General features: G+C 50.3%; 6 protein-coding genes across 6 annotated transcripts in view; 4 read left to right on the top strand and 2 right to left on the bottom strand.

Moving 5' to 3' along the window:
* The first annotated feature begins 844 nt into the window (after positions 1-844).
* Positions 845-12,177, top strand: mia3 (MIA SH3 domain ER export factor 3). Its single transcript, XM_068753448.1, has 29 exons — positions 845-965; positions 2,209-2,342; positions 2,424-2,510; positions 2,587-3,657; positions 4,057-4,888; positions 5,479-5,787; positions 5,982-6,118; positions 7,287-7,418; positions 7,545-7,566; positions 7,654-7,742; positions 7,866-7,943; positions 8,059-8,169; positions 8,246-8,317; positions 8,396-8,500; positions 8,581-8,703; positions 8,777-8,864; positions 8,972-9,024; positions 9,126-9,216; positions 9,329-9,467; positions 9,549-9,711; positions 9,786-9,821; positions 9,899-9,966; positions 10,105-10,190; positions 10,290-10,403; positions 10,785-10,847; positions 10,920-10,966; positions 11,057-11,110; positions 11,502-11,871; positions 11,944-12,177. The coding sequence occupies exons 1-29, from the start codon at positions 845-847 to the stop codon at positions 12,171-12,173; spliced, it is 5,025 nt and encodes a 1,674-aa protein (XP_068609549.1). The 3' UTR covers positions 12,174-12,177.
* Positions 12,177-15,548, bottom strand: aida (axin interactor, dorsalization associated). Its single transcript, XM_068753449.1, has 10 exons — positions 15,304-15,548; positions 14,830-14,896; positions 14,687-14,740; positions 14,407-14,461; positions 14,250-14,313; positions 14,041-14,144; positions 13,324-13,446; positions 13,131-13,253; positions 12,924-13,041; positions 12,177-12,836 (listed from the first exon to the last, which is right to left on the bottom strand). Exons 1-10 carry the CDS (start codon positions 15,408-15,410, stop codon positions 12,737-12,739), a joined length of 915 nt encoding a protein of 304 aa, XP_068609550.1. The 5' UTR covers positions 15,411-15,548; the 3' UTR covers positions 12,177-12,736.
* Positions 15,549-16,045: 497 nt separating this feature from the next.
* On the top strand, positions 16,046-19,469 carry rnf8 (ring finger protein 8, E3 ubiquitin protein ligase). The gene is made up of 9 exons (XM_068753864.1): positions 16,046-16,153; positions 16,387-16,515; positions 16,853-17,298; positions 17,416-17,623; positions 17,791-17,853; positions 17,930-18,019; positions 18,101-18,208; positions 18,290-18,494; positions 18,620-19,469. Exons 1-9 carry the CDS (start codon positions 16,046-16,048, stop codon positions 18,820-18,822), a joined length of 1,560 nt encoding a protein of 519 aa, XP_068609965.1. The 3' UTR covers positions 18,823-19,469.
* A 747-nt stretch (positions 19,470-20,216) lies between these two features.
* tcte1 (t-complex-associated-testis-expressed 1) lies at positions 20,217-21,752 on the top strand. Its single transcript, XM_068754113.1, has 4 exons — positions 20,217-20,313; positions 20,401-20,954; positions 21,042-21,491; positions 21,609-21,752. Exons 1-4 carry the CDS (start codon positions 20,217-20,219, stop codon positions 21,750-21,752), a joined length of 1,245 nt encoding a protein of 414 aa, XP_068610214.1.
* Positions 21,753-23,326: 1,574 nt separating this feature from the next.
* tmem151ba (transmembrane protein 151Ba) lies at positions 23,327-25,202 on the bottom strand. The gene is made up of 2 exons (XM_068754112.1): positions 25,197-25,202; positions 23,327-24,775 (listed from the first exon to the last, which is right to left on the bottom strand). Exons 1-2 carry the CDS (start codon positions 25,200-25,202, stop codon positions 23,327-23,329), a joined length of 1,455 nt encoding a protein of 484 aa, XP_068610213.1.
* A 369-nt stretch (positions 25,203-25,571) lies between these two features.
* nfkbie (nuclear factor of kappa light polypeptide gene enhancer in B-cells inhibitor, epsilon) overlaps positions 25,572-25,979 on the top strand; it is a 3,721-nt gene continuing 3,313 nt past the window's right edge. The window contains exon 1 of the mRNA XM_068754108.1: positions 25,572-25,579. Coding sequence (XP_068610209.1) covers positions 25,572-25,579 — 8 coding nt within the window. The remainder of the gene's footprint in view (positions 25,580-25,979) is intronic.

The following is a 25,979-nucleotide window of genomic DNA, read 5'->3' as shown; positions in this document are numbered from 1 at the left end:
AAAGAAAGACAGGAAAATGTATATAGAGGATATTTTAAGGTACATTTTATAAATATGCCGCATGTTTTTGTTTTGGTTCCTCATTTTTGTCCTGATTGTTGTTCTTTTTCTGGTTATTCGTTTTGATGTCAGAAACGGATTTATTTTTATAATTTATATTTAACATGTTTTGGTCGAAAGGCTATTTTAAGACACTTTTTTAATTGATAGTATTCTCCTAGAACAGCAGGCCAAATGTAGCAGCCTGCTGCTTTCAATTCAATTAAAGGAAACTTATATCCGATCAGGATATTGGGAAAATCAAACATAATGAGACATGAGTGGCATGAGATCATTCAGATGACATCAATAGAGCCATACAGGATGTAGTGGTAGTTGATCGGGAACAAAGAGGAGATGTTGTGTTAGATTATAATCCTGGTCAAATGAAATGTCAGGAAGAAGGAGCGTGAGAAGATGAAGAAGCACCAGGAGCTAAAGGAACAGCTGGAGCAGATGTGAAAGGGGAAACCCAAGGCAGGGCTCAGCGACAGCAACAGGAGGGGATGTGATCCACAAACTGGGTCCAGAAGATTCTATTATTTATTTTGCAGCCGGCTTTAATGACATTGCACCAACTCAGTTCTTCAAACAGAAGAAGCCCTGGGCTTCATAATAATAATAATAATAATAATAATGTGCATCAGGAGGGCTGCAGCAGTGATGCTGCTGAATCCCTTTCTCTTTTTTCTTTTTCCTTTTTTCCACCCTTCCATCCCAGCTACACCCAAGCCGGATCTGCTGTGCTGACGTGTCCGGCTCCTTCTCCCCGCTGCTCGCCCTCAAGCAGCAGAATCAAGCCAGCATGGCAGCAGAGCACTTTTACCGGCAAGGCTTTTCATTACTTTTATTTATTTTTATCTCCACGGCAGCCTCGGAAAAACGTTTCTCCGACTTTAAAAGATGCGCCGACGAGGAGTGCAGCAGTAAGTTTTGCTGGCTTGTTGTCACCGATTGCGTTTATGCGCCGCCGGGACTTCAAGGATGCGTCTTCCCGCATCCCGATGCTACAAGCTAGCCATAAACTGCGCCTTATCTCTGGACCTGTTGCCAATCGATATTTGCTACCGTGACAGCTTCCAGCGGTTAGCGCGTCGCTACTTAGCTGAGCTGGACGGAATGACCGAGGGAAGCTAAATTGAAGTTAGCCACTCTTTAGCTTGGAAGGTTTTAGATACTTTTTGGACGGCTGCCTGGAAGGCCTGGCTTTAATGTTAAGTGGAAGCTAACGTTAGCAGCTAATTAGCCACCGACCGGCTAGTACCCGAATACATAATAGTAAACATTAGCTAATAATGTACGCGCTAACGTCTGTTGTCTGTGTTCATCTAGCGGCTAATGCTAACCTGACAGGTAGCGTTGCTATACGTGACCAGGGAATAAACGGAACATTAGCTTCGGGTGGCTAATGGGGGATAAATATTAACATACTGTCAAGTTTGCGTGGCTTGATTTGAGACAAGCCGGAGGGGGGATCGCAGCTCTGCACTCACAGGAAACACTGCTGGATGGATCTTGATAAAAAAAAAAAAAAAACATCTGAAGATGGGTCTTGGTTTGATTTAGATCCTATTAAATTTTGAGAGTGATCCGGATACAAGAAAAAAAAAAATCTGAATTTTCCCATTTACTTATAATGAAGGCTTAAAAAAAAAAATCCTATCTTGTAACATGCCCTGCGATGAACTGGCGGCTTGTCCAGGGTGTCCCCCCCCCCTCTCGCCCATTGACTGCTGGGATTGGCTCCAGCTTGGCCCGCGACCCGATAGCGGATTAAGCGGTTAGAAAATGAAAAAAATAAAAAAAATGATATCTTGTAACAGGCATTCAATTGAGTCACCAAAAATAATGTCAGATGCGAAACGGAGGCAGAATGATCAGATCTGAGGTGGAATTAGAATCGCACCATCTTGAACTGCGCTGGGAATTTATCGAAGCTGTTGTAACGTTTATCTTAAATTACTGCCAGTGAAGAGCGATTGTTTTATTGGGAACATATCGGTTCGGCGTCATAAAGGTTAAACTCATTAGATTGTAAAACAGAGACATAGACCAACCATTCGATGTCGTGGTTTTTTTTTTAGCCACCGTGGAACGCCAGATTATCTTCTCCCCTTATCAGGCCCAGCGTTGTTTTTATTCTCACGCTTTAACGTTTGGCTTTCACAGTGCTTCTGTGTCGGGGGAAAGCCTTGGAAGATTTCTCTGGACCCGACTGTCGGTTCCTGTCCGTCAAGAAGTCCGAAACTATCTATGTTTACTACAAGTTGTCCGGCAGAAGAGGGGACATTTGGGCCGGAAGTGTGAGTTGTGTTGTCATTAATATTTAAACAGCCGTGCGAACATCTATGTCGTTATAATCCCCGACGTTTTCTTCCCAATAGGTCGGAAATAACTTTGGGTATTTCCCGAAGGACCTTCTAATCATTAACCACAATTATACCGATAAAGAACTTGAGATTCCAACAGAGGTATGGAAATATTCGGCTGATTTAAAGTTCAGATTCTGTCTTTTGGCTCCATTTAATATTTGTGTCCTCTTTTCAGGAAACAGATTTTGTCTGTTTTGACACTGGATATGATAAATTTAAGAATTACGACATAGACTCGCTGTTAGGCTCGTCCCTGGAGGACAACGAGGCGGCGTCTGTCCAAAGCCGAGCGGCAGGGGAAGCACAGACAGAAACCCGGCCGTCAGCCGACGAGGACGCCAAAGAAGCCGAGGGCGACGATGACTTGGAGGATCTCGCTGAAGCGCCAGACGATCAAAGTGCCTCTTTACCTGAAATCCAACCTGAGATGGAACCGGACTCTGAAACAGAAGCTGTTCCTGAAGGAGGAAAGGAAGACGCGGCGAAAAACATTCTAGAAAGAAGTGAAGCGGGAGACGCTTTGCTGAAACCGGAATCTGCGGACGAAGTCGACGACGTTTCAGAAGAAGTCCCTGAGCTACAAACGACTCTTGGAGCAACCTTTGACGCCGTCATCTCCGATGATCTAATCACCATAAATATCACCCCGTATGAAGAGGAAGAGGAGGAGAGTCCTCCAGACGAAGACCCCGGTATTAAAGCAGAAACTCCGTTGCTGTCTTTCTCTGAGGAAAGTGTGAACGCTCCGTCTTCTGATGACCTCAAAATGAGCGCAGCGCGAGAAGACGAACCGGAGACCGGCGAGGAGAAGGGCATGTGGACCTCCATCGGGGACGCCGTTTTCTCGGTTGTCACAGGAGGAGAGATGACGGGCCGTGATTTGAGTTCGGAGGAAGCAGAAGACGAGGAGGAGGAGGAGGAAGAGGAAGAGGAAGACGCCGCTCCAGATACCTCTCAGAGCGTTGAGCACGTCGATGTCGTAGAAGAGCCGGCATCAGTAGAGAGGAAGAGCACAGAACCAACAGAAGATGAAGACGCCAACAGCGAGTCCGAGAAACCCGCATTCGATGAGGATGATGATGATGATGATGATGATGATGATGATGGAGGAGGAGAAGTGGTCAGACCTGACGAAGCTTGGGAAGAACCATTAAAACCAAGCATATCGTCAGCGGATCTGGCATCGCAGGATGATCCCGTCGCTGGTTCTGACGATGCAGCAGGGAAACCCACCGAGCCCGAAGAGGTGGAGCCGTTCAACGGTTCTGGGACGGACGCCGGAAGCCCCACCGAGCCCGAAGAGGCGGAGCCGTTCAACGGTTCTGGGACGGACGCCGGAAGCCCCACCGAGCCCGAAGAGGCGGAGCCGTTCAACGGTTCTGGGACGGACGCCGGAAGCCCCACCGAGCCCGAAGAGGTGGAGCCGTTCAACGGTTCTGGGACGGACGCCGGAAGCCCCACCGAGCCCGAAGAGGCGGAGCCGTTCAACGGTTCTGGGACGGACGCCGGAAGCCCCACCGAGCCCGAAGAGGTGGAGCCATTCAACGGTTCTGGGACGGACGCCGGTAGCCCCACCGAGCCCGAAGAGGTGGAGCCGTTCAACGGTTCTGGGACGGACGCCGGAAGCCCCACCGAGCCCGAAGAGGTGGAGCCGTTTAACGGTTCTGGGACGGATGCCGGTAGCGCCGCGACCCGGGAGCAAAGCGAGGATTCGGCGAGCCGACTCCAAGACGACAAAGCTGTAACGGATCAGGAATTATCCGGTCCTGCGCCCGAGACCGATCGGGACCGGTCCGCTGAGGAGAGTCCAGACGAGGAAAGCGTCGATGGCAGCCCGCCAAATCAGGTGCGTGAAGGTTTAGAGATGGATCGTTCCGCTGAGGAACCGGAGATTCTGGAAGAAATTCTTCCTTTGGAATCAGAGGATGAGGAAGACAAGGAGACGGAGCGAGAGGACGAGCGGGAAGAATTACTTGTAGATGAAAACGCACTTTTGCTGTCGGAGTCGGACGACGCAGGCGCCGTTGAGCCCGAAGCGACGCCGGAGCCCGAGTACAGCGACGGCGTGCTGAGGCTGGCGGTGCTTCGAGACCACTTCACAGAGGAGAACCTGGAGCGGGTCCAAAAGCTCCTGGGTCTCAAGAACCTCTTTAAAGTGGAGGCCATGTTCACGGACTTGGACGCCGAACTGGAGGCGACCCGCCGGCTGCACACGGGCGCCACGCAAGACATCGAGAACGCGCTCGAGGGCATCCTGGAGACGTCCGAGAACGCGATCCTGGATGAGATCGAGAAGATGCTCGACAGCCGAGGCAGAAAACTCAGCTATGACCAAGACACGGACACGAGCGCTTTGGACGAGGAGACGGAAATCCTGGACGACTTCCAGGAGCTGGCGTTCAGTCTACGACAGAAGTATTCGACGGCGAGCGACACCACGCCTTTGGCGGCGGGAAAAGAATCGGACGTCGGTCGAGGTAGGTTCGTTTTTTACCTCAACTCGGTCAAACGGCGTGAACGGGGTCGGCTCGGGATCAGCAGAGGATGCTCACGTCTTTGAAAGTCCCGCCAGTTTCAGAGAGGAAATGCTCCTTGCGGTGTTTCAAAATAAAGATAAAATTGTCTTGAATAAAGATAGGCGCAGAAAACAAAGGATTAAAGGAAATTATTTTTTAGTTTGGAAGTTTGTTCTTGTTTTTGTCATAATCTTTTCATGTTAACTTGCATCGGTCTCCGGTTGGAGTCTCGTCCTGTCATATGAAACCTTTGACCTTTTGGTCAGCTGAGGTGTGTTCATGTGCATCTAAATAAATCTGACTAATGGCAATCCGGAATGGTTAAAAATGTCGATATTGTGTGGCGTACAGCCTAAATTTTATTTGTTTTTATTACCCTAATATTCTTGATAAAAGAAATGTATTTTATTAAATATTTTTTAATTAATGCGCACATGACATCTAAAATAAATGTATATTATCTCAAGTGTACAGTCTGGGCGAACTTCAAAACTTTTTTAAACTGTCTCCTTGACTAACCAAATTGTTTCTTCTCCATGTTTCTATGCCAGATAAAAAAGTATTAAATGTAAAAGATGAGGCGCCGCTTCTTGTTGAAGACGACGTCGACAGTGACGACAACACGACGGTAACGGACCGCGCGGAAAGACCGGCAGAGACCAAAGAAGAGCGGCTAGTTTTAGAGGAGGTCCGCGCTGCACCGAACGTCAGTGTTAAAGAGGATGGAGGACACTTCACCAAAAACAAAGACGACCAGCCGAGCTTCGGCGAATCGGAAGAGATGCCTAAAATCCCTCAAACCACCTTGGAAAATCCGCTCGACGTGGGCCTCGCTGTCGAGGTTGAGCGCTCGCCTGCAGGTTGGGACTATAAAAAACACATTTTTTTATTTGCATTAAATATTCCCGTCCTTGGAAAGCAAGTGTCTTTCATTTAAAAACAAGATTTTCACTGGATTGATTTGTAGAAATATTAAATAATGACATGCAAACAGCAACTTCCTGACTTCAGTTGTTCATAGCACACAGTAAGTGACTGAAGTTTGCTCTTTCAGATTCTCCGGGATCCACGGAACCCGTGTCTGAAATTCACGAAGAAGAAGAAGCAGCAGGATTGTTCTCAACTGGAATTGTTTACATGGGCTGCATCTTTTCAGTGATCAAGAGTAAGACGACAGAGTGGACCGTTGTGGTCAGTATAACAATTATAAGTTACTCGATATGCATCTCTAAATGCACAGCAAATGTCTCGCATTGAAATCCATAACCTAATACTGGAAATCGGTGCTGCGCCTCACAACACACACTGTCGACGATCTGCACGGATACTGGGAAAGTCAAGAGGAAACCATGCTGCAGTGGCATTTAATAAAGTAGTTATTTTAAATATAATTAACGTGATTCATAAAGTCACATTACTAATTACTGTCAAAGCATTTTTAACCAATTGTCTACTCCCGCGCTCACACACTCAAAAGCACACAATATTCCGACCGTCCCTGAACGTCCCGCGGCCCCCCCCCCCCCCCCCCCCGTCTTGTTGACTAGCGGCGCAGCGGCTAAAGTTCAACACTAGCCGGTGCCGAACTGGACGCTGCCGCGACCGGCGGACCTTGTTTTGGACCTAAAATGCCGACAGGCGTCCTGAAATACAGCCGTTAGAAGGACTCTGTGCTGTCGAAACGCGTTTAATGCTGAAGCTGTTTTCATTATGCTTTAATGCTAACGTATAGCGCTAGCTTAAGTTTGTTTTGGTCCTAGCTAATGTTAGCCGCTAGCTAGCTAGCATACCCGGGGTAGTTCTGTTTTTTTGTGTGTCTCTGACATGGATGGTGATGCAATACCCCGACCGACAATGGAACCCGGTCGTGTTTACGTGTACTTTCTGGATCAGCTGCAACACGTGAGCGGAACATTTTTCGAGTGACGATTATTGATCAAAGCTATCATGAGCTGCTGACGTGTTAATGGAACATATGGCTAAAGCGCATCCACTCCGTTGTTAACTAGTCACCCAGGGACACTCGCCAAACTACAAAAATGGCTTCCTTTAATGCTCGGTCCAAAGGTTTGTGTCAGACTAACCTGCAGCTTTCAGTAAAGCTGTAATGTGGTTCGTACGATTAGTCTTGTAATGCTCTGAATCAATGATTCGTTTTTTCTCCGTGATTAAAAATAGACTGAGACTGTCTTTGCTTGTGTGTTTGTTTTTATCCCTATCTGGCTGAGGTTATTGTCAAATGTTGATCATCGCTTTGGCTAAACGGCCGTTTAAACGGCCGTTTATCGTTTCCTTCCAGATGTCGAACCTTTGGTTTCCAGTGTTTTTTCATTACTACGATGTCTCATTGTGTCTTCAGATGATTTCTCTTCTCCCTGAGGAGTGGACGCCCGGGGAAACGGTGTACGGTTGTCCCTGGGAGGCTGTTGCCGTCTCGGCTTTGGTTGGAGTCGTGTCGTTCGCCCTGTTTTTCTGGAGGACCGTGTTGGCAGTAAGTTTTGTCGCTCTGCTGCCTTTTTTATGTGTTGATTTTGCCAACGGTGGCGGATAAATGCTGCGATGAATATTTCAAAGTGAGGCAATCAGACTGACCTTTAATGCTTCTGAATCTTTTTAGGTGAAGAAGAGAGAATACCTCGGTAGGTTTTTACTACAACTACATTAATATTGTGTCTGGATGGAGTGTCGCGCTGCTCGTTCACTCCGTTTCACTTTTGTGCACGCAGTGGACGAAAAAAGATTGACAGAGCAAATCCAGGCTCTGAAAAAAGAGAAAGTCGATGCCCTCGAAAAAATGGCTAAACTCGAGAAACGGGTGAGCTTGAAGTCAAATCTGAGGAAACGTCTACAAGCTGCTTTTTGAGGAAGTGTCGATTCTATTTCTGGAACTTTCAAAATAAAATAAATAATAATAAAACACTTTTTTTTTCTTTTTCAGACTGAACAACTGAAAGAAAATCAAAAGCAATCAAAGGAAAAAGTGACTTGTTCGAGGAAAATAATCCAAGACCTGGAGGTGAGATCCGAAGAAGGGATTCTTGTTTCCTGTTTTGGCTTTAATGATGGAGAAAGTGTTTCTCCTGAAACGTTTGAGTTACCGTGAGTCAGCGAAAGGACTTCTTGTCTTTCAGAACAAGGTCTCGGAAGCACAAAAGCTAAACGATGACTTGGTAGATGACAAGAATAAATCCGTAAAGCTACTCGAGGAGCAGAGGAAAAGCGCCTCGCAGAATGAAACGAGGGTAATCATTGAACATCCTCTCCCTTCCTGATGTACGTCGGCCTCAGACTCACGATGCTCCGCCGTTCCGTTGACAGATCGACAAACTGGAGAAGTCAAACGAGAAGCTGCAGCTGAGCAAGAGAAAGATCCAGGAAGCTCTCGCTCAGGTTCGCGTGATCCGCCTCGCGAGATCGTTCGCAGCTCGCGGTTGGTTTTAACTTCCCGCCTGCGTGTGTCCGCTGCAGACGACCGTCCTCCTGGACGAGGCCAAGATACGGGAAGACGCCCGACACGTCCAGCACAAACGTCTGGAGAAAGACTTCGCCACGCTAAGGGATGGGAGTAAAACGGTACGACGGTCTGCAGACTCTTCTGTTAACAGAATGCTACATTTCGGCTTAGCTTATTTTAGGTTTTTTTTTTCTCACAGCTTAAGATGACGATTAAGGAGTGGGAGCACAAACACGAGGAGCTGAGCGAGCAGATTAAGGTCTATCAGAAGTCCCAGAAAGAGCTGGAGGACTCTGTGGCGCTCAAAGATCACAACGTGGAGGTAGCGCGTCCCACAAATCGGCCCTCGGCTTGTCTAAAAGCACGAACTCGCCTAAACCGGCGTCTCCCCGCAGGTCCTGTCCGAGCTCCTGGCCGACCTCGATGCCTGCGACCCGCAGAAGGGCGACGCCAAAGCTTTAGCCAACGGCGAAGTCGCCCGCGGTTCGTCCAGCTCGCCCGTCCCCGTTGGTTTACTGCTAGCGGTGGATTTGTTCTGTTGTCTTCGGTGTCGCGTCGCGTGGCTAACAGACCTCCGGCGTCTCTTTCAGACGAGAGGACGGCCATTAAACACCGGATCAAACGGATGATGGACGTCTCTCGGGTAAGATGTCGGCGCAGCAACGAAAGCTCGCTTTCCGTTCCGACCCGGGAGACCGATGGAAACGCCGCTAACCCGCTTCGGTTTCAAACGCCCCCCCCCAGGTTCAAACAACGCTCGCCGTCGTCGAGGAGGAGCGAGATCGCTTCATGAGCAAACTGCTGAACGAGGAAAAGGTTCGGAAGTCGCTGGAAGGTGCGCCGGTCACGTCTTCAGAAGTCCGTCCTTCAAACGCGCCTCTTCTTCCTCTTCTTCTTCCTCTTCCTCGCTTAAACGCACCTTTTTTGCTTTTTTTTTTCGGCGACAGAGCGACACCAGGAGCTGGAGCACGCGATCGCGTCGATGAAGAGCGAGAGGAGCCACGTGGAAACGCAGCTCAAGGTCCTCCAGCAGAAAAACGAGATCATGGTGGAGATGTATCAGCAGAAGGAGAACGCCTTGCAGCAGTGAGTGTGTGTGTGCGCGTGCGTGTGTGTGTGTGTGTGTGCGCGCGCGTGCGTGCGTGTGACGTCTCCGGTGATCCGCAGGAGATTAACCAAGGAGGAGCTGGAGCGACGCAGCAAAGAGAACCTGCTGAGTGAGGTGGGGGGGAAAGCGCTGGAGGCCGAGGAGCAGGTCAAAGTCTTGAGACGGCGCATCAACGAGATGGAGGAGCAGATGAGGAAAACCGAGGAGGTCTACAAGGAGCAGGTAGGACCCGAGCCCCTTTGAAATGAGCAGGGGGGGGGGGGGATCCTTCTAAAGTCTTAACTTTTCTCTTTCAGATAAAAGAACAGGAAAATAAAACTCACTCAAACTGGGTACGTCACGCAGATCAGGTTTAAGCGCACGTTCCAGCGGCGTGAATAAAGGTTCCACGCTTCCCCTCCGTCTGCAGGTGAACGCCCGGAACGCCGAGCGAGCGCTGAGCCAGGAGAAGCTGGACTCGTCCAAGCTCAGGGAGAGGTAAGTGTCGGCAGAGCCGCGGCGAGGAGGACTTCCTCTTCCTCTTCCTCGTTGTGATAAAATAGGAAAGCGTTTGAGCCGTTTCGTTTCGCCGCGCGGTCGGCTTCACGCCGTTGCTGTTCCTTTACCCGCCCCCAGGCTGGCGGTTCTGACGTCCCAGCTCAGCGAGCGCCGCGCCCCTCTCTTCATACCGAACGCTGGACTTCCTGCAGGCCCTCGCCAAGGTGAGCCCCCCCCCACCTCAAAGCGGGCTGATGGAGATGAACGTCTTCCGTTTGTTTCTGTGCCTTCCTTTTATTAAACGGACGCTTTGGTCGCAGCAGGCGATTCGTACGGGCCCTCTCCTGTGAGTGGGGGGGCGCCGTCCCCTCCTCCGATGATCGAGGGTCCCAGGCGCCCTCCGTCTGCCCCACTGGGGCGAAGAGTCGACCCGTACGGTGAGTCCCGGCGGATCGCTTCACCGCAGCTGGACGGCTTCCCTCTATCGCCACCTTGTGTTCACTTCTTCTCTTTTTCCACCTCCCCGAGTTCCTCCGTTTATTTCTGTTTCTTCCTTTTACCTCTTTTTCTTTGTCTTTCCTGTTGATTTTAAGGCCCTTTTTTTACAGTGCGTTTTCAAAGCAGCGGTTTCCCGATGATGATCCTATCCTGACGTTTGATCTTTTGCTGAGAGTTAAAATGATTTCCGTTTGGAGCTTTTAACTCGTCTGGAAGAGCTCGCTCCTCTCAGATCGTCCTCCGTGGAGTCGAGACGAGCGGCGTTTCCTCTTTTCGTTCTCTCTGGTCTCGTTCTTCATGGCGTCTTGTTTTCGGCTCAGGTCCACGGCCTCCATCAGAACCGCACGGTCGTTACCCTGACAACAAGCGCCTCTCTGGAATGGGTAGGTCTTCAGCGTGACGTGTTTTGATGACATCACCTTTATTTTTGCTAACGCCGTTCCCTCCTCTTCCAGACATGGCGGGCCCCCGTAGCTCCTCCCCCACCAGCATGGATGTGTCCGTAAGTGTTCTTTTATTCCGATTCAACCCGTTTCTCTACGAGACCGAGCGCTCCCTACAAGCCCAGTTATGCGTATCCTTGCTCAAACAGACACAGGAAGTAGATCCACAGATAAAAGCCGAGACGGGGGCGGGTCCAGAGCCCGTGAGTATGGAGGCTGTCCCGTGGAGGTGTTAGCAGAGATTTGAGGTGTTTTGCTTCCCGGGGTGGGGGCTGGGGGCTGGGGGCTGGGGGGGGGGGGGGGGGCAACTGCACCATTTTGGGCTGAACGCGTGCTTTGATCTGATCTCACAGCACCGAGTCTGCAACAGACGAAAGTCTAGAGTTTGTGTGTGTTTGTGAAGGTGCTTTGATTTTTCTTTCTTTCATCTAATTAATCACGTTTTGCTGCAGGTCATGTGATTGTTGTTGTTGTTGTTGTTGTTGTTGTCGTCGTCGTCTTCATTGCGTGACCGACCCACGAGCTGCCGCTCTAAAACCCACTTGAGAACGCAGCACTCCGGTCTCACTTTCTGCCGTTGTCCGTCCTTTTCAGGGCCCCGCCTCCTTCCTAGCGTCTCCAATCAGGGACTCGCCGGGCCCCATGGTCCCGGGACCTCCACCCGGACCCGGACCCCACGACCTGCTCCCGCCCCCGGGCCGCCTGCCCCCTCACGCACCTTTCAGACCTCCGCGACCCGGCATGTACAACCTCCCACCCGGCCCTCACGGCCCCGCCCCCTTCCCAGCCAATGGGCACTCGGCTCTGCCCCCGCCTGTACCGATGGGAGAATTTGGACCTCGACCTGCCAACGGACACGCATTCCTTCCCCGGTCGGGCCCTGGATATGATCCCCGGGGTCCTCCACCGCCACAGTTCCGTCCCCTCCCACCTCATCCGTTCGGCGTGATGCCGCCTCCGCTCGGTAAGCTCCGCCCTTCTATTTTCAGCCATTTGTTTCGCCCTCGGTAACGTTCCTCTTCATTTCGCTGCCCAGGTATCCGTGGACCACCGGGGCCACGCCCACCACCCCCTCCTCACATGCGCTTCCCTGGACCACGCGACCCCTCCAGCCTGTCCGTGAACCCGCCCCCAGGCGTCCATCCACACGACGGCTACGGCCAGGCTCCCCGCAGCGTCCCCCAGAACGCTACGGGAGATCACGCCGGCCCCGGGAAGGAGGGGGCCCCTCAGGACTCAGTGAGGCCAGCGATGGCCAAGCCTTAAAAAACACACCACCAGCTGTGGCAGAGAGGACTTGAACCTACACCCCCCCCCGATCCAGTCCAAGCATCGATTGATCATTTTCAGATTTCAGTTTCAAACGATGTTTATAAAAACTGAATGATTAACAGGTTTACCACTTGAAACCGCTGAGCGTGCAATAATTCATCATCAGTCGGGAAAAACGTGATTTTAAATGTCATTTCCTGTGGAAATATCTTTTTTAAAGAAGGGAGGGGGGGTCATGTAACATTTCAGGAATACCTTAATTTTCCCAAAGCTGTTGCTTCCGAGCTGACTGGAACGTAAACGCGTACTCTGATGCTCGGATGTGTAACTTATTTTACTATGTTGGTAGAACTTTTAATAATAAATAATGTAAATGCTGCTGCTGTTTTCATGGACTTTATTTGGCGTCGTAAAAATAAGACGTAAAAATCTGCGCTGCCGATGAGACTGAAACGTTTCGGTTGTCTTCGTCTTCCTGATGAACTCGTGAACAACAGGACAGAAACTTAATATCGCTGGATGTGATGAAGAGGAGCGTGGCGCCGCGGGACGCGGAGTTAGCTGTCATTGTGTAGCGTCTGATGGAGGTGGAGGTAGAGCTGCTTCTTCGTGAGCAGCTGCAGCTTCTTCCTCCTGAAGTCTGTGGGCTTCTTGTACCTGGGAGGACCACGGGAGACGGCGCGTCAACATCGCGTCCCAAAAGGGACGGCGTTTTAGCACGAAGGCGGCTTCCGGCGGACTCACAGCTCGATCACGACGGGGCCGGCTTTGATCTCGTCCATTTCCATGAAGGCGAAACATTTGGTGCTGGTGAACCTCTTTTTAGGTTTGTAGTGCTTGAATTCGAAGAAGATGGCCGCTCCTGGGAGAGAGAGCGGAACCGGATTCATCCAGAGCGGAGCCGGATTCGTCAGGCAGGACTCCAGCGGTGGATAAACCGTCTGCGGTTACCTTTTGGTAATTTCTCCACGTGTCTCTGGATCTCCACGTCCACGCTGAAGTGAATGTAGGTATCTTCCTTTCTGACGGCTACGGGCGTGTCCTGCGCTGGGTTCAAGTCCACGCCGTTCAGGTCTGCGGGCGGACAGGTGAGGTGGAGGTAAAAGGTACGTTTTCGACGTCTACCTCGGGACGGGACGGTTACCTTTGACGCTAACGGTCATGTAAGGGTCGATACACTGCCCGGCATCCTTCAAGCCAATCTTTTCAATCTTTATCGTCAGCAGTGCCATCCCAGGCTCCGAGGGCAACCGTGGCAACAGGGTGCCTGTCGAGAAAGGAGGATGTTACCATAGCAATAGATAGCAACATCACCCGGGACTAAAGATTGAAGCATTTTTTCAACACCTCGCTTTTTAACGATCATGGGATATATTTTAAGTAATAATTTTAATAGTGAAAGTGAAAAAAAAAGTTTGGCGCTAGCTTCAGCTAGCTTTTAGTTCATTATGGATTTTCTTTCTTAATTAAAAGCTTGATATGATAATGCATTTTCTAAATATATCAAAAGGTGAAGTTATTTTCCCTTCAGGCCGATTACAACAAAACACTGACAAGAAATCGCAACATAAAGTTAGCAAACATGCTATCAAAGCGTTCCCCATTTACGCTGCCAGCAGACGTGAACATTAGCATGAATAAAAAAGTGTTTACAGCAACTTTAAACTAATGCTTTTATGTAAACAGCTGTGAAATGCGACACTGTGCTAGCTGCTAACTTTGTTTGATGCTGGGCTTGTAGCTTAGCATTCAACAAAGTTAGCTGGCAATAGAAGAGGACAGAGACACACGACGACATGACGCCAACAAATCACGCGTCTCGCACAGCGTGATTGGCTGTAATCCGAATGGCGGACAGTACCGGGGGCGCGGGCGGGAAAAGCTTCGGCAGAGCCCGCTCCTGCTGCGGCATCCTCCTCTTCCTCCAGCTCCAGGTTCTCCTCCTCACCCGGAGCCAGGATTTTCCTGACAGAGAGAAACATTTTAAAATCGTTTCTTCTGTAGATTAAAGAGTTCCCGTTCGGAAACGGGGAAAAAATGAAAGTGAGATATTGAATCGTGCGTTTTTACCTTAAGGGCACTGGCTGGACATCGAATGGAAATTCTTTGTTGTAGGTCAGCACATTTTGAATGACTGTTGAAAAAAAAAAAAGATTAATTTGAGTTGCGGGTAGATCGAGAAACCTATGAGGACTAAATTTAAGCCAGTTAAATTCAGAGCACTTACCGGTTTCCAGTTTCTTCAGTTCCTCTAACTTGAGCTCCTCCTTCGACTGTGTGCACTAAAGCATCATTTTAAAATACCGAAATGTTCCACGTCAAAATACTTTCATTTATATATTTGAAATGTGTCTAATTTTTTGCATAATAATACGTACAGTAAGAATAAAAGCAATACTACTAAAACTCTTGGGGAAAGAAATATGGGAGCATTTGAAATATCTTGGAAATATGTTAAATGTGAAATTAGAATTTTGCATTCAGGCTATATCGAAATATATACAAACCTGCAAACTGGCACTTCTCATTTCCAGGCATGTTGCAATCTTTCCTAACGTTTTCTTTAACAAACAAACAAATAAACAAATCAGGCGTTCCCTTTCAGGAAATCTTCTCAGATCGGAGGTTTTCAGAGAGACGCGATAATTACCTTCTGCTCCTCTGTGAACTCTTGTGAATTTGTAGTCTGGACTTCTTTCTGCAGTTGCCTCGCTAGTCTGAACGATAAATACAAGACGTCAAAATAACTTACTTGTGTCTGATTAGAACCGCAAAGGTCGGTACCCCCCCAGAACTAAAGCCCAGGAAAAACGGGTCCAGCAGCGCCCCTGAGTCAGGATCTGTGTTTTTGCTGCAGTTTCAAATACAAAACACAAACTAGATGATAAAGCAGCTCACATATTTAAGAAAGACGCCGTTTGAATGAGGAGACATCCCATCCTTAAGGATGAGAGGGCGTGGGGCCTGCCACGTGACGTCACGGATGGGCAAGGGTTTGTTTACTGCTGACTGACAGCTCAGAGGCTACAACTTCTTGAAGAAGCGCCACGCACCGAAATGTCTCCTACAACACGCTGCATCAGGATGCATGGATTAAAAAACAGATTTAAAATAAATAACTTACATTTGGTACTCATCTACAGCCTCCACTAATTGTCCCCACGAGTCAAAGTCTGTGCCTTTCTTAAAACTAGCGTGCCATTTCTGTACAGTCTTGTTGACATCAGACATTTTGGATACTCCGGTACTTTCAAGGCAGCATAGCCGGGGAGGAGATTCATCTACGGGGCTTCAGCGGCGGCGGCGGCGGCAACCGGGTATCCGCTATCTGGAGATACCGACCAAGCCCTTTCTGCCCGGAAGTCCGCACCCAAACATCCGCTACAGAAAGGAAGTCCCGCCCTGCGCGCAGGGGCGGGGCGACAAGACGAGTGGGCGGCTACAAGAATGCCTGCTTGTAAACGTGTCAAGGCCTCTGTGGAAATGAATAGTTGAATTTAATTTATTTTAAATATGCAAAAAAAATTTTTTGTTTCATGTGCGTTTGTATGCTGCACTAAGACAGCTTTAAAAATTTATAATATTTTTTTTACAAAACAAAAAAGATCTATCTATCTATCGCATATTTATGATATAATAATAATAATAATAATAATGAGGAGAAGAAGAAGACAGAAAATGAAATAAATTATAAGTTTAAGCATTTTATTTTACTTTTATTGTGAAAACACACCCGAACCTTTTCCGGGTTTGCTCGGTTGCCAATCTTAAAGTGACGGCATGCTAGTGCGCTAGCCATGGACGGAGCAACAACATAGCAACTGTTATATTTCAGGTTAAATTAGCCGCCGACGTATCGTTGCAAAATGGAAACTGCGACGGCTGAGCGGGACGGATGTTCCGACCCGGAGGTTTCATGTTTGAGGAGAGCCGGAAGAAATTCGGACTGGCTGCGTTTATTCGAGAACACCGAGGTGCGCTTTGCTGATGCTAGCTAACTAGCTAAATTTGTATTAAACGCGCTAAAACTGATCAAATTCATGCCAACGTTAGCTCTTTAGCTCTTCTTTTTCTTGCGAGATCATCCATATACTTCTTTAAGGTTTCTACAGATCGCATCTCCTGATGAATATCAGTACGTTCCAGTGAAATACCTGAACTTTATAGCTGTGCTTATTGACAACAGGCATGTTTCCGGTCTGTGCAGGTCACTATCGGGCGAGGGTTTGATGTCACCTACCAGCTGCTGTCCCCGAGCTGTCCCCTGATGATCTCCAGACTGCACTGTAGCTTAAATCGAAGGGGAAACGGCCATTGGACAGTGACGGACAAGAAGGTAAGCCAGGTTTAGGCAATGATGTGATCCAAAGTTGTGTTTGTTTATTGAAGGCATAAATACATTGGGTATAAACCTTTTTTTTAATTTATGCCGTTATATTTTATTATGCCTATAATCACTGACTTTTAGCCTTGTCTCCCAGGTGCAGGTTAAATTTGACGTTATGACATCACAGCTTTAACTCAAACGTATCTAACATTTTTGCTGTTTGATAAAAAAGCTTCCTTTTTAAAAATTATTCATGTTTATTTTCTTTCATGTATGCATTTAAACAGAAACGGCATGTTAATAACACAAGTCCAGACCCTAAATGTCTCTTCTTTCTTCCCCTCAGAGTCTTAATGGCGTGTGGGTCAATGATGAGCGTATTCCTGCAGAGGAAGCCCATCGGCTGAAGCTGGGAGACTCCATAAAACTTGGGGTTCCTGTCACTGGAAACAAGTCTGAGTTTGAATACGTCCTGGTCCAGCAGCCCCTCAGAGACATTAAGCTGTACCTGGCCAAAGCGCAAACGGAGGTGGAGAAAGCGTTTCATGCTCCTAAGACGCTCAAGAGGAAAATGACTGTGGAAGATGAGCCATCCACCTCCAAGCCCAAACTCTATCGCTGCTCCTCTGCGGACAAGTCTCTCGCAAAGCCCTGCCCTCTGTTTCCGGAGAAACCCCAGAAGAGGCTCGGTTCCAGCCAGCCGGAGGAACCCGGAACCAGCCGGCAGGTCCAGGAGGTGGATCGGCCTTCGGGGGGATCCCTCAGTCAGTGTCACGTGGACAACCTGCAGATGTGAGACGTTTTCTTGGTCGCCGCGTTTCAGATGCAAATTCAACAACTGGTCTCTCCCAGCTTAAGAAAACTCGGATCGACCCCCCCCCCCCCCCCGTCGCGCTTTCGTGTTTGCAGGTACAGCCAGAACATCCTGATGCTGAGGGAGCAGATGTTTAGCACCCGGAGGCGCGTCGCCTCGCTGGAGGGGGAGCCGCAGAAGACCGACCCGCTCAGAGGGGTGCAGGTCAGGGAGCTGCAGGGGCAGCTGGAGGCGCTCAGAGCCAAAATGCACCGGATGGAGACGCTGGAGAAGTGCTTCAGTGAAACCAGGAGGCAGCTGGAGGTGAGTCGGCGCCACGCGGAGAACTCCCGCGCATCATCTTCGTTTAGCGTTCTGCGTGTCGTGAATAAAAAGTCATTTCAGAACATTTCACGCGTAGGAATCGGCCGATCCCGCAAAGTTAAGGAAATTCTCAAATGAGATGAGCATCTATATTTCTCTGTGTTCAGGCACGGAAAACGCAGCAGCAAGAGGAGCTGTTGAAACGACAGTTGGAGGAAGCCTTGCAGGAGGTACGCATCGTGAAACCGGAGAACTCGGCGCCGAAGCGTAACGCGCCGACGTTTAATCCTCCTCCTGTGTCCGCAGCAACAGAAAGTCATCGATGAACTCTGCCTTTCCCGCCACGCGTTTCAAGAGATTCTCTCGGCCAAGAACAAAGAGCTGGAGGCGACGAAGGTTTGACTCTTCTCTCGTTGGTCTAGTCCGACCCGAAGTTGGCAAAGACTCGTTTACTTTCATTCATCTTTTTGTTCGTAGGAGGAGAAGGAAAAGGCAACAGCCCAGAAAGAGAGAGTCGTGACGCAGGTGACGGAAGTTCTGGAGAACGAGCTCCAGTGCATAATCTGCTCCGAGCTTTTCATTGAGGTACGTTCCACCGGCGGCGGCATGAAAAAAAGAGACGCCGGCGCACCCGGGTAATCCCGTAATCCCGGCTGTCGTCCTCAGGCGGTCATCCTGAACTGCGCCCACAGCTTCTGCCGTCACTGCATCCAGCTGTGGTGCAAAAAGAAAGACGAGTGCCCGATGTGCCGGCGGCCCATCGAGTCCCAGACCCGCTGTCTGGCCCTGGACAACTGCATCGACGGCATGGTGGACAACCTGAGCCCGGACACGAAGGCGAGGCGGCAGGCGCTCGTCACCGAGCGGAAAGGTGAGAGGTGCGTCGCCGTGGCGCCGCCCGAAACAGAGGGGTGAAGATTAAAGCTGCCCCTCTGTTTACCCCCCCCCCCCCCCCCCCCCCGCTGACACGCTGCCCTGCTGTCCTGTGTCTCCCAGCAGCTGAGTCCGCGGCGCGGGCGACGGGGATCCGCGACGACGACGGCAACAGCAGCAGCAGCAGCACGGCGTCCTCGGACAGCAGCTTCAGCTCGCCGGCCTCCGCCTACACGGACAGCAGCGTCTACCTGGGCTCCAGCCCCCCCAGCTACGACGGCGAGTCCGAAAGCGGCGACGAAGACGAGGACTGGGGCTCGCCGTGACGCCCGGGCCTCCGCGGCGCGGAGGAACGGACGGCGGGAATCGGCAGGAGTTTGTGGGTTTATTAAATTGTCTTTATGTTTTAAAGCAATAAACTTTCTAACTATGCATTCCCACTCGCTCCTGCCTGTGTGACGCGCCGCGCGCTGAGGGTTTGTGGCTGCTCTACAGAGGGCGTGTTTCTCACACCGGCTTTCCTTTTGGCGGAAGCCGTATTTATTGCACCTTTCACACTTACAAACATCCAGCCACGCACCCGTTTCGTCAGCAGGAGGGATGGGTTTGCTCCGGTGCGGTTCCTGCGGGTCCAGCTGTCGGTCGGGCGGAATCCAAATGTTCCTCACGGCGTGACCGAACATTCGGTCTTTTTTTACTCTATTGTGAGTCGTTGTCTTCAGGCAGTGATTTTATTCCTGGATATAAAAATTGATAACGATGCCTTTACTGTCTTTTTTTTAAAATTTTTATTACTAATTCATATAATTCATTCATTCAATTCTTTCTGAGCAGTGTGATGAGGTCATGTGAGTGTTTGTGAATCTGAGTGGATTTATTCGTTTGCTGGTTTGCCAGCAGGATCAAACCGGTTCGGATGGAATTCTAATGTATTTTATGCAAAACTTCCAATCCAATAAAAACACTATTTCGATAGACGTCCGTCCCTGCAGTGTTCAAAAAGCATTAACTGCTTGTCTGTGGTGGTTTCGTTGTTTGATGACGTAACGTTTAGCGTAAGGTTCAAATTTCCGAGGTTTTCAAGCCGACCGTGGAGCGTCCTGTTGCCATGGAGACGGATGAAGTCAAACCAGCTCGCAACTTGCGTAAGAAAACGCGTCAACGTGTAATTATATTAAATATATATCAATACTACTTATAAGTCGGGTTATAACTAACTTAATGCTTAGCTGCACGTGGCTAATTTACGTTAGCAGGTTCGGCTAGCACCATAATACTGGTAGCATGTTAATTTTAGCTAACGAACTAGCTCCAGTTGATTTCCTTCGAGCCGAATTCTTGAGCAACGTATTTTATTTTTTCCACGTTAACATAAACTAAAGTAGTCAGTGGAAGTAATTTGTGTTATGTTAACAGTATTTAATTCAAATGCAAGTAAACAAATTATTTTCATATAAACATACCTGGAAAAAAAAAAGCACAAATCTATAATCACTATTTATTACCTCGGCCAAGGAGGTTACGTATTTGACAGTGTCTGTCTGTCTGTCTGTCTGTCTTGATGAAATGTTGGGAATGTCACCAGGAACAGATTATTATTCGCTGATGATCCAGAAGAGATCCTGGATTCCGGCTCACTTTACGGCGGAGGTCATCTTTAATGTCTGGCTCTCCCTGTCGTCCGGCAGCCGACTCAAACCGAACTGACGGCTGCAGAAGGATGAGGAGAATCATCGCCGAAGACCCGGACTGGTCCCTGGTCACTGTCCCCGGTTTGTCCAGTCTCTGTCTTCAAAGAATCGTTCAAAGCTTTGAGGGTAAACCTTCAGTTCCAGCACCGTTTCCTCCCGCTCGTATCCCCTGGTTTCTGATATAAATGGAACTTCTATGCTCTGATGTTACAGAGAAGCCCATATACGAGGCGCTGACGCCCCCCCAGAGGGACGCCGTGGAGGAGCGGCTGTCCCCGTCCCTTCCCCTGCGCCTGACGGCCAAGCTGATCGGCGACGGCGCCTACTGGAAGCGATGCTGCGAGCGCCGGTGGACGCTCTGCGACGTCTCTCTCTACGGCCGCAGCTGGAAACGAATGTTCCTCGAGAGGCACCTGGAGAACGTCATCGAGCACTTCATTCCAGATGTCACGGAGCCAAGCGCCGTTCTGGAGCTGGCGCCGCTCTGCGAGGACTACGTCAAGCGGCTGGACGTCTCCCAACTCCTGCCGCCCGTCGGGGAGCCTCGGAAGGAGGACGAGGATTCCGGCGACGAGGAGCGCGACGGGCCGTCGATGGACCACTTTGACTTCGGCCTCCTGCTCCACCTGCTGCCGGACCTGGAGGAGCTCCACGTGGCGTACCGGGTCAACCGCTGCGGGATGAACTTCGAGCGGAGCATGTTCGAGATGACCGACAGAGACTGCGAGTCGCTCGGAAAGGCCCTGGAGTCCCACGGGACCCTGAAGGTGAACTCTCCTCCTCCTTGCTGATTTCAGGAAACCGGGAAATTATTCGTTGCTGCTGCCAAACTTACCCAGATTGTGTTTCTGCAGCTTCTGAGGCTTCACCAAAGCCGCGTCGACGACAGGAAATGCCGCATGCTGGTGAAATACCTGCTGGACCACCCGTCCCTGAAGGAGCTGGACTTGTCCCACAACCTGATCGGGGACGAGGGAGCCAGGGCCATCGGCAAACTGCTCGGCAGGGGTCAGCTGGAGGCGCTGCGTGTCCACGACAACGACGTGAGAGGCCCGGGAGGCAGAGCCGTCGCTCACGCCTTGTCCGGGAACCCCGCCTTGCTCTCGCTCAACCTGCGTCTGAACCGCCTGGGGGACGAGGGGGGCGAAGCCATCGGCAAGGCCTTGATGGGCAACGACACCCTCCGCCATCTGCACCTGGGGGCCAACGAGATGACCCGGCGGACCGCTTTGGCGTTGTCTGAAGTCCTGGTTCAGAACACGAGCCTGAGGAGCCTCAACCTGTCCTGCAACAAGCTGGGCGTGGTGAGTAAATCCAGATATACGGTACTCGAGCACAGCTTAGAAAGCGCGGGCGGTTTTTTTCCGAGGTGTTCCTCAGGGCCCCATCCCTTTACCTGTGCAACGTTTTCTCGTGAGCAGGATGGAGGCAAAGCACTGGAGGACGCCATGTCTCACAACAGCAGCCTGACGCAGTGCGACGTCCGCCTGACGGAGGTCGACGAGTCGAGCCTCGCCTTCATCAACCGGGCGGTCGAGAGGAACCGGGCGTCGTCGGCAGACTAACGCCCGTCTTGCACCGTCCGACGTTCATTTCGCCGGCTAGGACAACCACGGTGCGCCGGGCCTTTCGTCTGCGGCGGGAGGAAGTTGGGGGTCGTTTATCCGATTTACGGCTCACAAAAAACAGCAGCAACTTGCATGAAACCACTATTGGCACATATTCTTGTGAACATTTCGCCTTTATTCCACTTTGATACAGATTCGGTGTTCAGTCCTAGCGTAGCATCGTCAAGGCTACACTTCAGCGTCGCTGGGATACGTGGTTGTGCTTTCTTAAAGCTACTGGCTAATCGCACACATGTCACACCTTTCACGGAGTCGATGCTAGCATTTTCCTGCGTAATTAAACCTGGAAATATATTTGTTAGAGTTATAGCGAAAGAGGCGGAGCTATTCTGTGTTTGTAACATGAAGCAATTTGCCGTTGAGGGAATCGGTCACCATTAAAGGATGTTTTTGAACCGATCAAATCATTCAGACCTTCTTTTTTTTTTTTGATAATGATTTTTATTGCCTTTGAGCGTCTGCGCGTCAAAAACGTCTCGGCTTCATTTAGTCCGAGACGTTCAGTACAAATCCTTTCTGTCCTACAGTCTGAAAAAAAACCCAACAAAACCATTTAAATATAAAAAAAGACAAGCTGGTGTGAAAGGCCGCGTTACAGCCAGACCTCTAAAGGCTTCATGCTAACAGTCATCTGTGGAGGAAAATGTGTGAATGATTTCTGCTGCTCCAGAAACACACTTCTTCTGCTCTTACTCACGACTTCGTAAGAAACATGAAGCATGCTGGGATATGATCCAGTCAATCGGCAGCAGAAATAACCAGTCCAAAAAAAAAAAAGACCGAAAGTACAAACGAACACGTTAAAAATTCCAGCGCCCAGGCACTTTAAAAAAAAAAAGAAAGAGGTAGGACGAGTACGACTTGAACTGATCTATTAATAGTATGTGGATGTTTGTTATTCGTTCATTAAGAAAGGATTTAAAGGATTCACTTTGAGCTTCTTCCTTTAGCCCACCTGTGCTAAATTATTCATCGACTGTGCGCGGCTATATTTAGCAAGGCAGGAAGTATAATGTCATCGCCGTCGTACTCGGTACTCCAGCTGCAGAACTCTGCTGCCGTTCATGCCCATGTCTATTTTAATTTCTCGTTCAGGCCTCCGTTAACTGTCCGATTCTTTCGTTTCATCTGCAGTTTCAGGGGTTTGGCCGGGAACCGATGGACGGAGCGTTTGTGTGAACTAATATCAATGACATTACATGAAAGGATTTGACCTTTGACCTGGACGGGTCGCGTTACAGGGAAAAGGTCAAATGAATGAGGTTTAACTATATAATTTGGACAAGTTCGGCAGGCCGGATTAAAAAGCCCAACGGGCCGTCTATGGCCCGCGGGCCGTAGGTTGCCCATGCCTGATCTAGACACGCATCCTTTGGATATATATATTCACTGTCCTGTTTGAGGCTGCAGTGTCTTTAGAAACTTTATTGATTCACGTCCGAGGCAGAAATCAACGCTCGAGGTTTTGCTCGCCGTTCCTGAATCACGCCCTCGGAACGGCTAGCGGCGGGCTAGAGGGAAGTCTCCATGCAGGACCCGTTCCTGTGCAGGGAGCGGTGGTCGTGGTTGACGCAGCCTTCGTTGCGATGTACGATGAGCACCGGGAAGCACAGAGCGTCCTGGTAGTCCGGGGGGGCTTCCTCGCAGGCCTGCTGGCCCGGCAGGCAGCGGGCGCTCTCCGTGGGGGGGCAGGAAGTCTCGTCCAGGCTGCCGCCGCTCCTCCACAGGCAGCTCCGCCTGGAGCCGTACAGCCGACCCAGAGAGAAGCGGCTGGCGCTGAAGGGGATGCGGGGGCTCCCCGCGGTGCAGACGCTCAGGGCGCTGCGAGAAAAGATGGACGAGCTGCTGATGGCGCGGCGGCAGCGTTCGCAGTCCTGCCTGTAGCCGCCGTAGCCGCCGCACGCCGAGTAGCTGTTGCAGCTGCCCGAGAGCCGGGCCAGGTCCGTGAGGACCGCCTCCGAGTAGCTGGGCACCAGCTGCTGGTTGGAGCGGATGTGCCACTCCAGCTCCGTGCTGTCGATCGTGTTGACCCGCGGGACGCCGCGGCGGCGGCACGGCCCCTCCTCGGCCGGCGTGGCCGGCACACGGTCGAGGCCAAACAGCTTCTCCACGTGGTAGTGCACGCAGGCGGTGCGGTACTCCGTCAGAACCCGCAAAGGCCAGGACAGGGTGAAGGCGGCCGCCGCCCAGAACGCGGAGCGGGACGCGTACCAGGGGAGGCGGTTCCGGTCGGGGAAGGCGACCATGTACTCCTTGAAGTCGACGTTCTTCAGGTGCATCCCCTCCCGGGCCTCCATGTAGTCGTCCAGGCCCTCGTTCTCCGTGAAGAAGCCGGCCCGCTGGGTCAGGTAGGCGTTCTCTGACTCCACGTTGGCAAAGCTGAAGCACTTTGTGAACTTCAGCCTGGAGATGGGGAAGTCCTCCAGATGGCCCAGGCGCTTCGAGACGTCCTTCACGCCGCAGGTCCCGTAATCGAACTCCACCTCGGCCACGTGGGTGTTGACCCGCTCGTGGTACACCTGCGTGGTGGTGTAGGCGTCGCCGTTGCGGTAGCGCGTCACCTGCCGCGTCCTCCTGACGTAGTGGTAACTGACGGCTTTCCACCAGATGCAGGGCGCGGCCCGCCGCATCCGCCGGACGCGCTCCGCCACGCTGTCCACGCCCACCTTGTGCTGCAGCTCGTTCCCGGCGTACCAGTGCCAGCACTCCACCAGGTAGACCACGTAGAGCATGACCAGGAACGCCACGGGGATGTAGATGTAGCCGTGGGAACAGGGGCTGTCGTGGTACGTCATGGACTTGCCCTCGTGGGCGGCGTCGAAGGAGAGGCGGGTGACTTTGCTCACCTGGCACCAGGTCATCGCTCCGACGCAGCCGTAGAGCAGTAAGGACAGCAGCAGGCATTTCCAGTGAGTTTCCTGGCACAAGGATTTAGTCAGGGACTGTTTCTGGGGCCACTGCTACAAAGGAGAGAGGAAAACAGCAAGTTCACGGAATTATCGGAATGTTTTTCCTCGACCGGGGCTTTCGTGTGAAGTGACAAGCGTTCCGTGGAATAGAACGCTAAAAAAACTTCCTCAATGGAAATGGGAACGCCAGAATGGTGCAAACCTTCCGGCCCGACAATCCAAATGAATTCAATCGAGCTTCATCCGAAATTAAACTCCTCTTACTGAAAGCTACAAAGCAGAGTCCCGAATCGGCGTTTCTTTGAATCTGTTGGTTCTGGATTTCTGTTTTTCGGGTGCAATAATCCCCTTTTAGCGAGCGAAATAAACAAACATTAAACCCCCCCCCCCCCCCACGACGTCCCAAGTAGAGGAAATGAAGGGTTCCATATTACTCACAATTACACACTTCATTTTATAACGGTGATCTCACGAGCATTAATAAGCGTGGCCTAAATATCTGTTAAGTATAACGTCAGAAACGGTTTAAAATGAATGCTATAAAATATTTAAGAGATATTCTGTTCTAAGTGCCTCTGCATCATTTATGCATGAACTGCGAGACGATTTCTCGCGTCTCGGTCCTGGCTTCAAAATGACTCCGCCCACTCCTTTGATTAAATTCATCAAAATGTTTTACATTACCACTCGATAATTGTGCGTGACACGATTACGGTGCACGGCTTCTTGTGAAGTATCAAATTTATACAGAATTAGAAACACGCTCGATTACCGTTGAGGGTCGGAGGTCCTTTAGAATCCACAAAGCCACCCTGCTAAGAAATGAGATGAATATTTCAGGAAGCAAATGTTCGGGTTGGACCGGAGGAACCTCTGAAGACTTTAGCCGAGGCGTCTCAGACTCAGAGACATTCTCTTGACACAATCAGATCAGCTATAGGTTATATAAAAACCCTCTTGTGTAACGTAACGGCTCCTGCTCGCGTGTTTGCAGGGGAAGAAACCGTTTTTAGAATTATTATTTATTACTATTATTGTAGGGTAAATTTCTTGTTGTGTCTGTTTACAATGTGTGTGTGTTGTGGGGGGGGGGGGGGGGGGGGGGGGTCAAATCAAGTTGATTCTTTCTGTTGATAACGTCCCCATCAGATGAAATAAACATTATTACTTATACCCAGTCATCCAGAATGTTTACATTTAAGGGTTCCATATAAATACGCAATTACAAAAAATAAAAATCACTAAAAATGTGATT

The sequence above is a fragment of the Brachionichthys hirsutus genome, chromosome 20 (assembly GCF_040956055.1).
Source record: "Brachionichthys hirsutus isolate HB-005 chromosome 20, CSIRO-AGI_Bhir_v1, whole genome shotgun sequence".
NCBI classification, from domain to species: domain Eukaryota; kingdom Metazoa; phylum Chordata; class Actinopteri; order Lophiiformes; family Brachionichthyidae; genus Brachionichthys; species Brachionichthys hirsutus.
The sequence above is the reverse complement of the archived record's forward strand: the minus strand, read 5'-3'. Positions and strand labels throughout refer to the sequence as shown.

Bases quoted from the DNA above. Each gene is read 5' to 3' on its own strand.
- rnf8 (XM_068753864.1), top strand. From the start codon at position 16,046: ATGGAAACTGCGACGGCTGAGCGGGACGGATGTTCCGACCCGGAGGTT. The intron at 16,154-16,386 runs GTGCGCTTTGCT...CGGTCTGTGCAG, and splicing joins GTTTATTCGAGAACACCGAG to GTCACTATCGGGCGAGGGTT. The intron at 17,624-17,790 runs GTGAGTCGGCGC...CTCTGTGTTCAG, and splicing joins AAACCAGGAGGCAGCTGGAG to GCACGGAAAACGCAGCAGCA.
- tcte1 (XM_068754113.1), top strand. From the start codon at position 20,217: ATGAGGAGAATCATCGCCGAAGACCCGGACTGGTCCCTGGTCACTGTC. The intron at 20,314-20,400 runs GTAAACCTTCAG...CTGATGTTACAG, and splicing joins AATCGTTCAAAGCTTTGAGG to AGAAGCCCATATACGAGGCG. The intron at 20,955-21,041 runs GTGAACTCTCCT...GTGTTTCTGCAG, and splicing joins AGTCCCACGGGACCCTGAAG to CTTCTGAGGCTTCACCAAAG.
- mia3 (XM_068753448.1), top strand. From the start codon at position 845: ATGGCAGCAGAGCACTTTTACCGGCAAGGCTTTTCATTACTTTTATTT. The intron at 8,704-8,776 runs GTAGCGCGTCCC...GTCTCCCCGCAG, and splicing joins TCAAAGATCACAACGTGGAG to GTCCTGTCCGAGCTCCTGGC. The intron at 9,967-10,104 runs GTAAGTGTCGGC...ACCCGCCCCCAG, and splicing joins TCGTCCAAGCTCAGGGAGAG to GCTGGCGGTTCTGACGTCCC.
- aida (XM_068753449.1), bottom strand. From the start codon at position 15,410: ATGTCTGATGTCAACAAGACTGTACAGAAATGGCACGCTAGTTTTAAG. The intron at 14,462-14,686 runs GTTTGTATATAT...ATGATGCTTTAG, and splicing joins TGAGAAGTGCCAGTTTGCAG to TGCACACAGTCGAAGGAGGA. The intron at 12,837-12,923 runs GTGAGTCCGCCG...TGGTCCTCCCAG, and splicing joins GGCCCCGTCGTGATCGAGCT to GTACAAGAAGCCCACAGACT.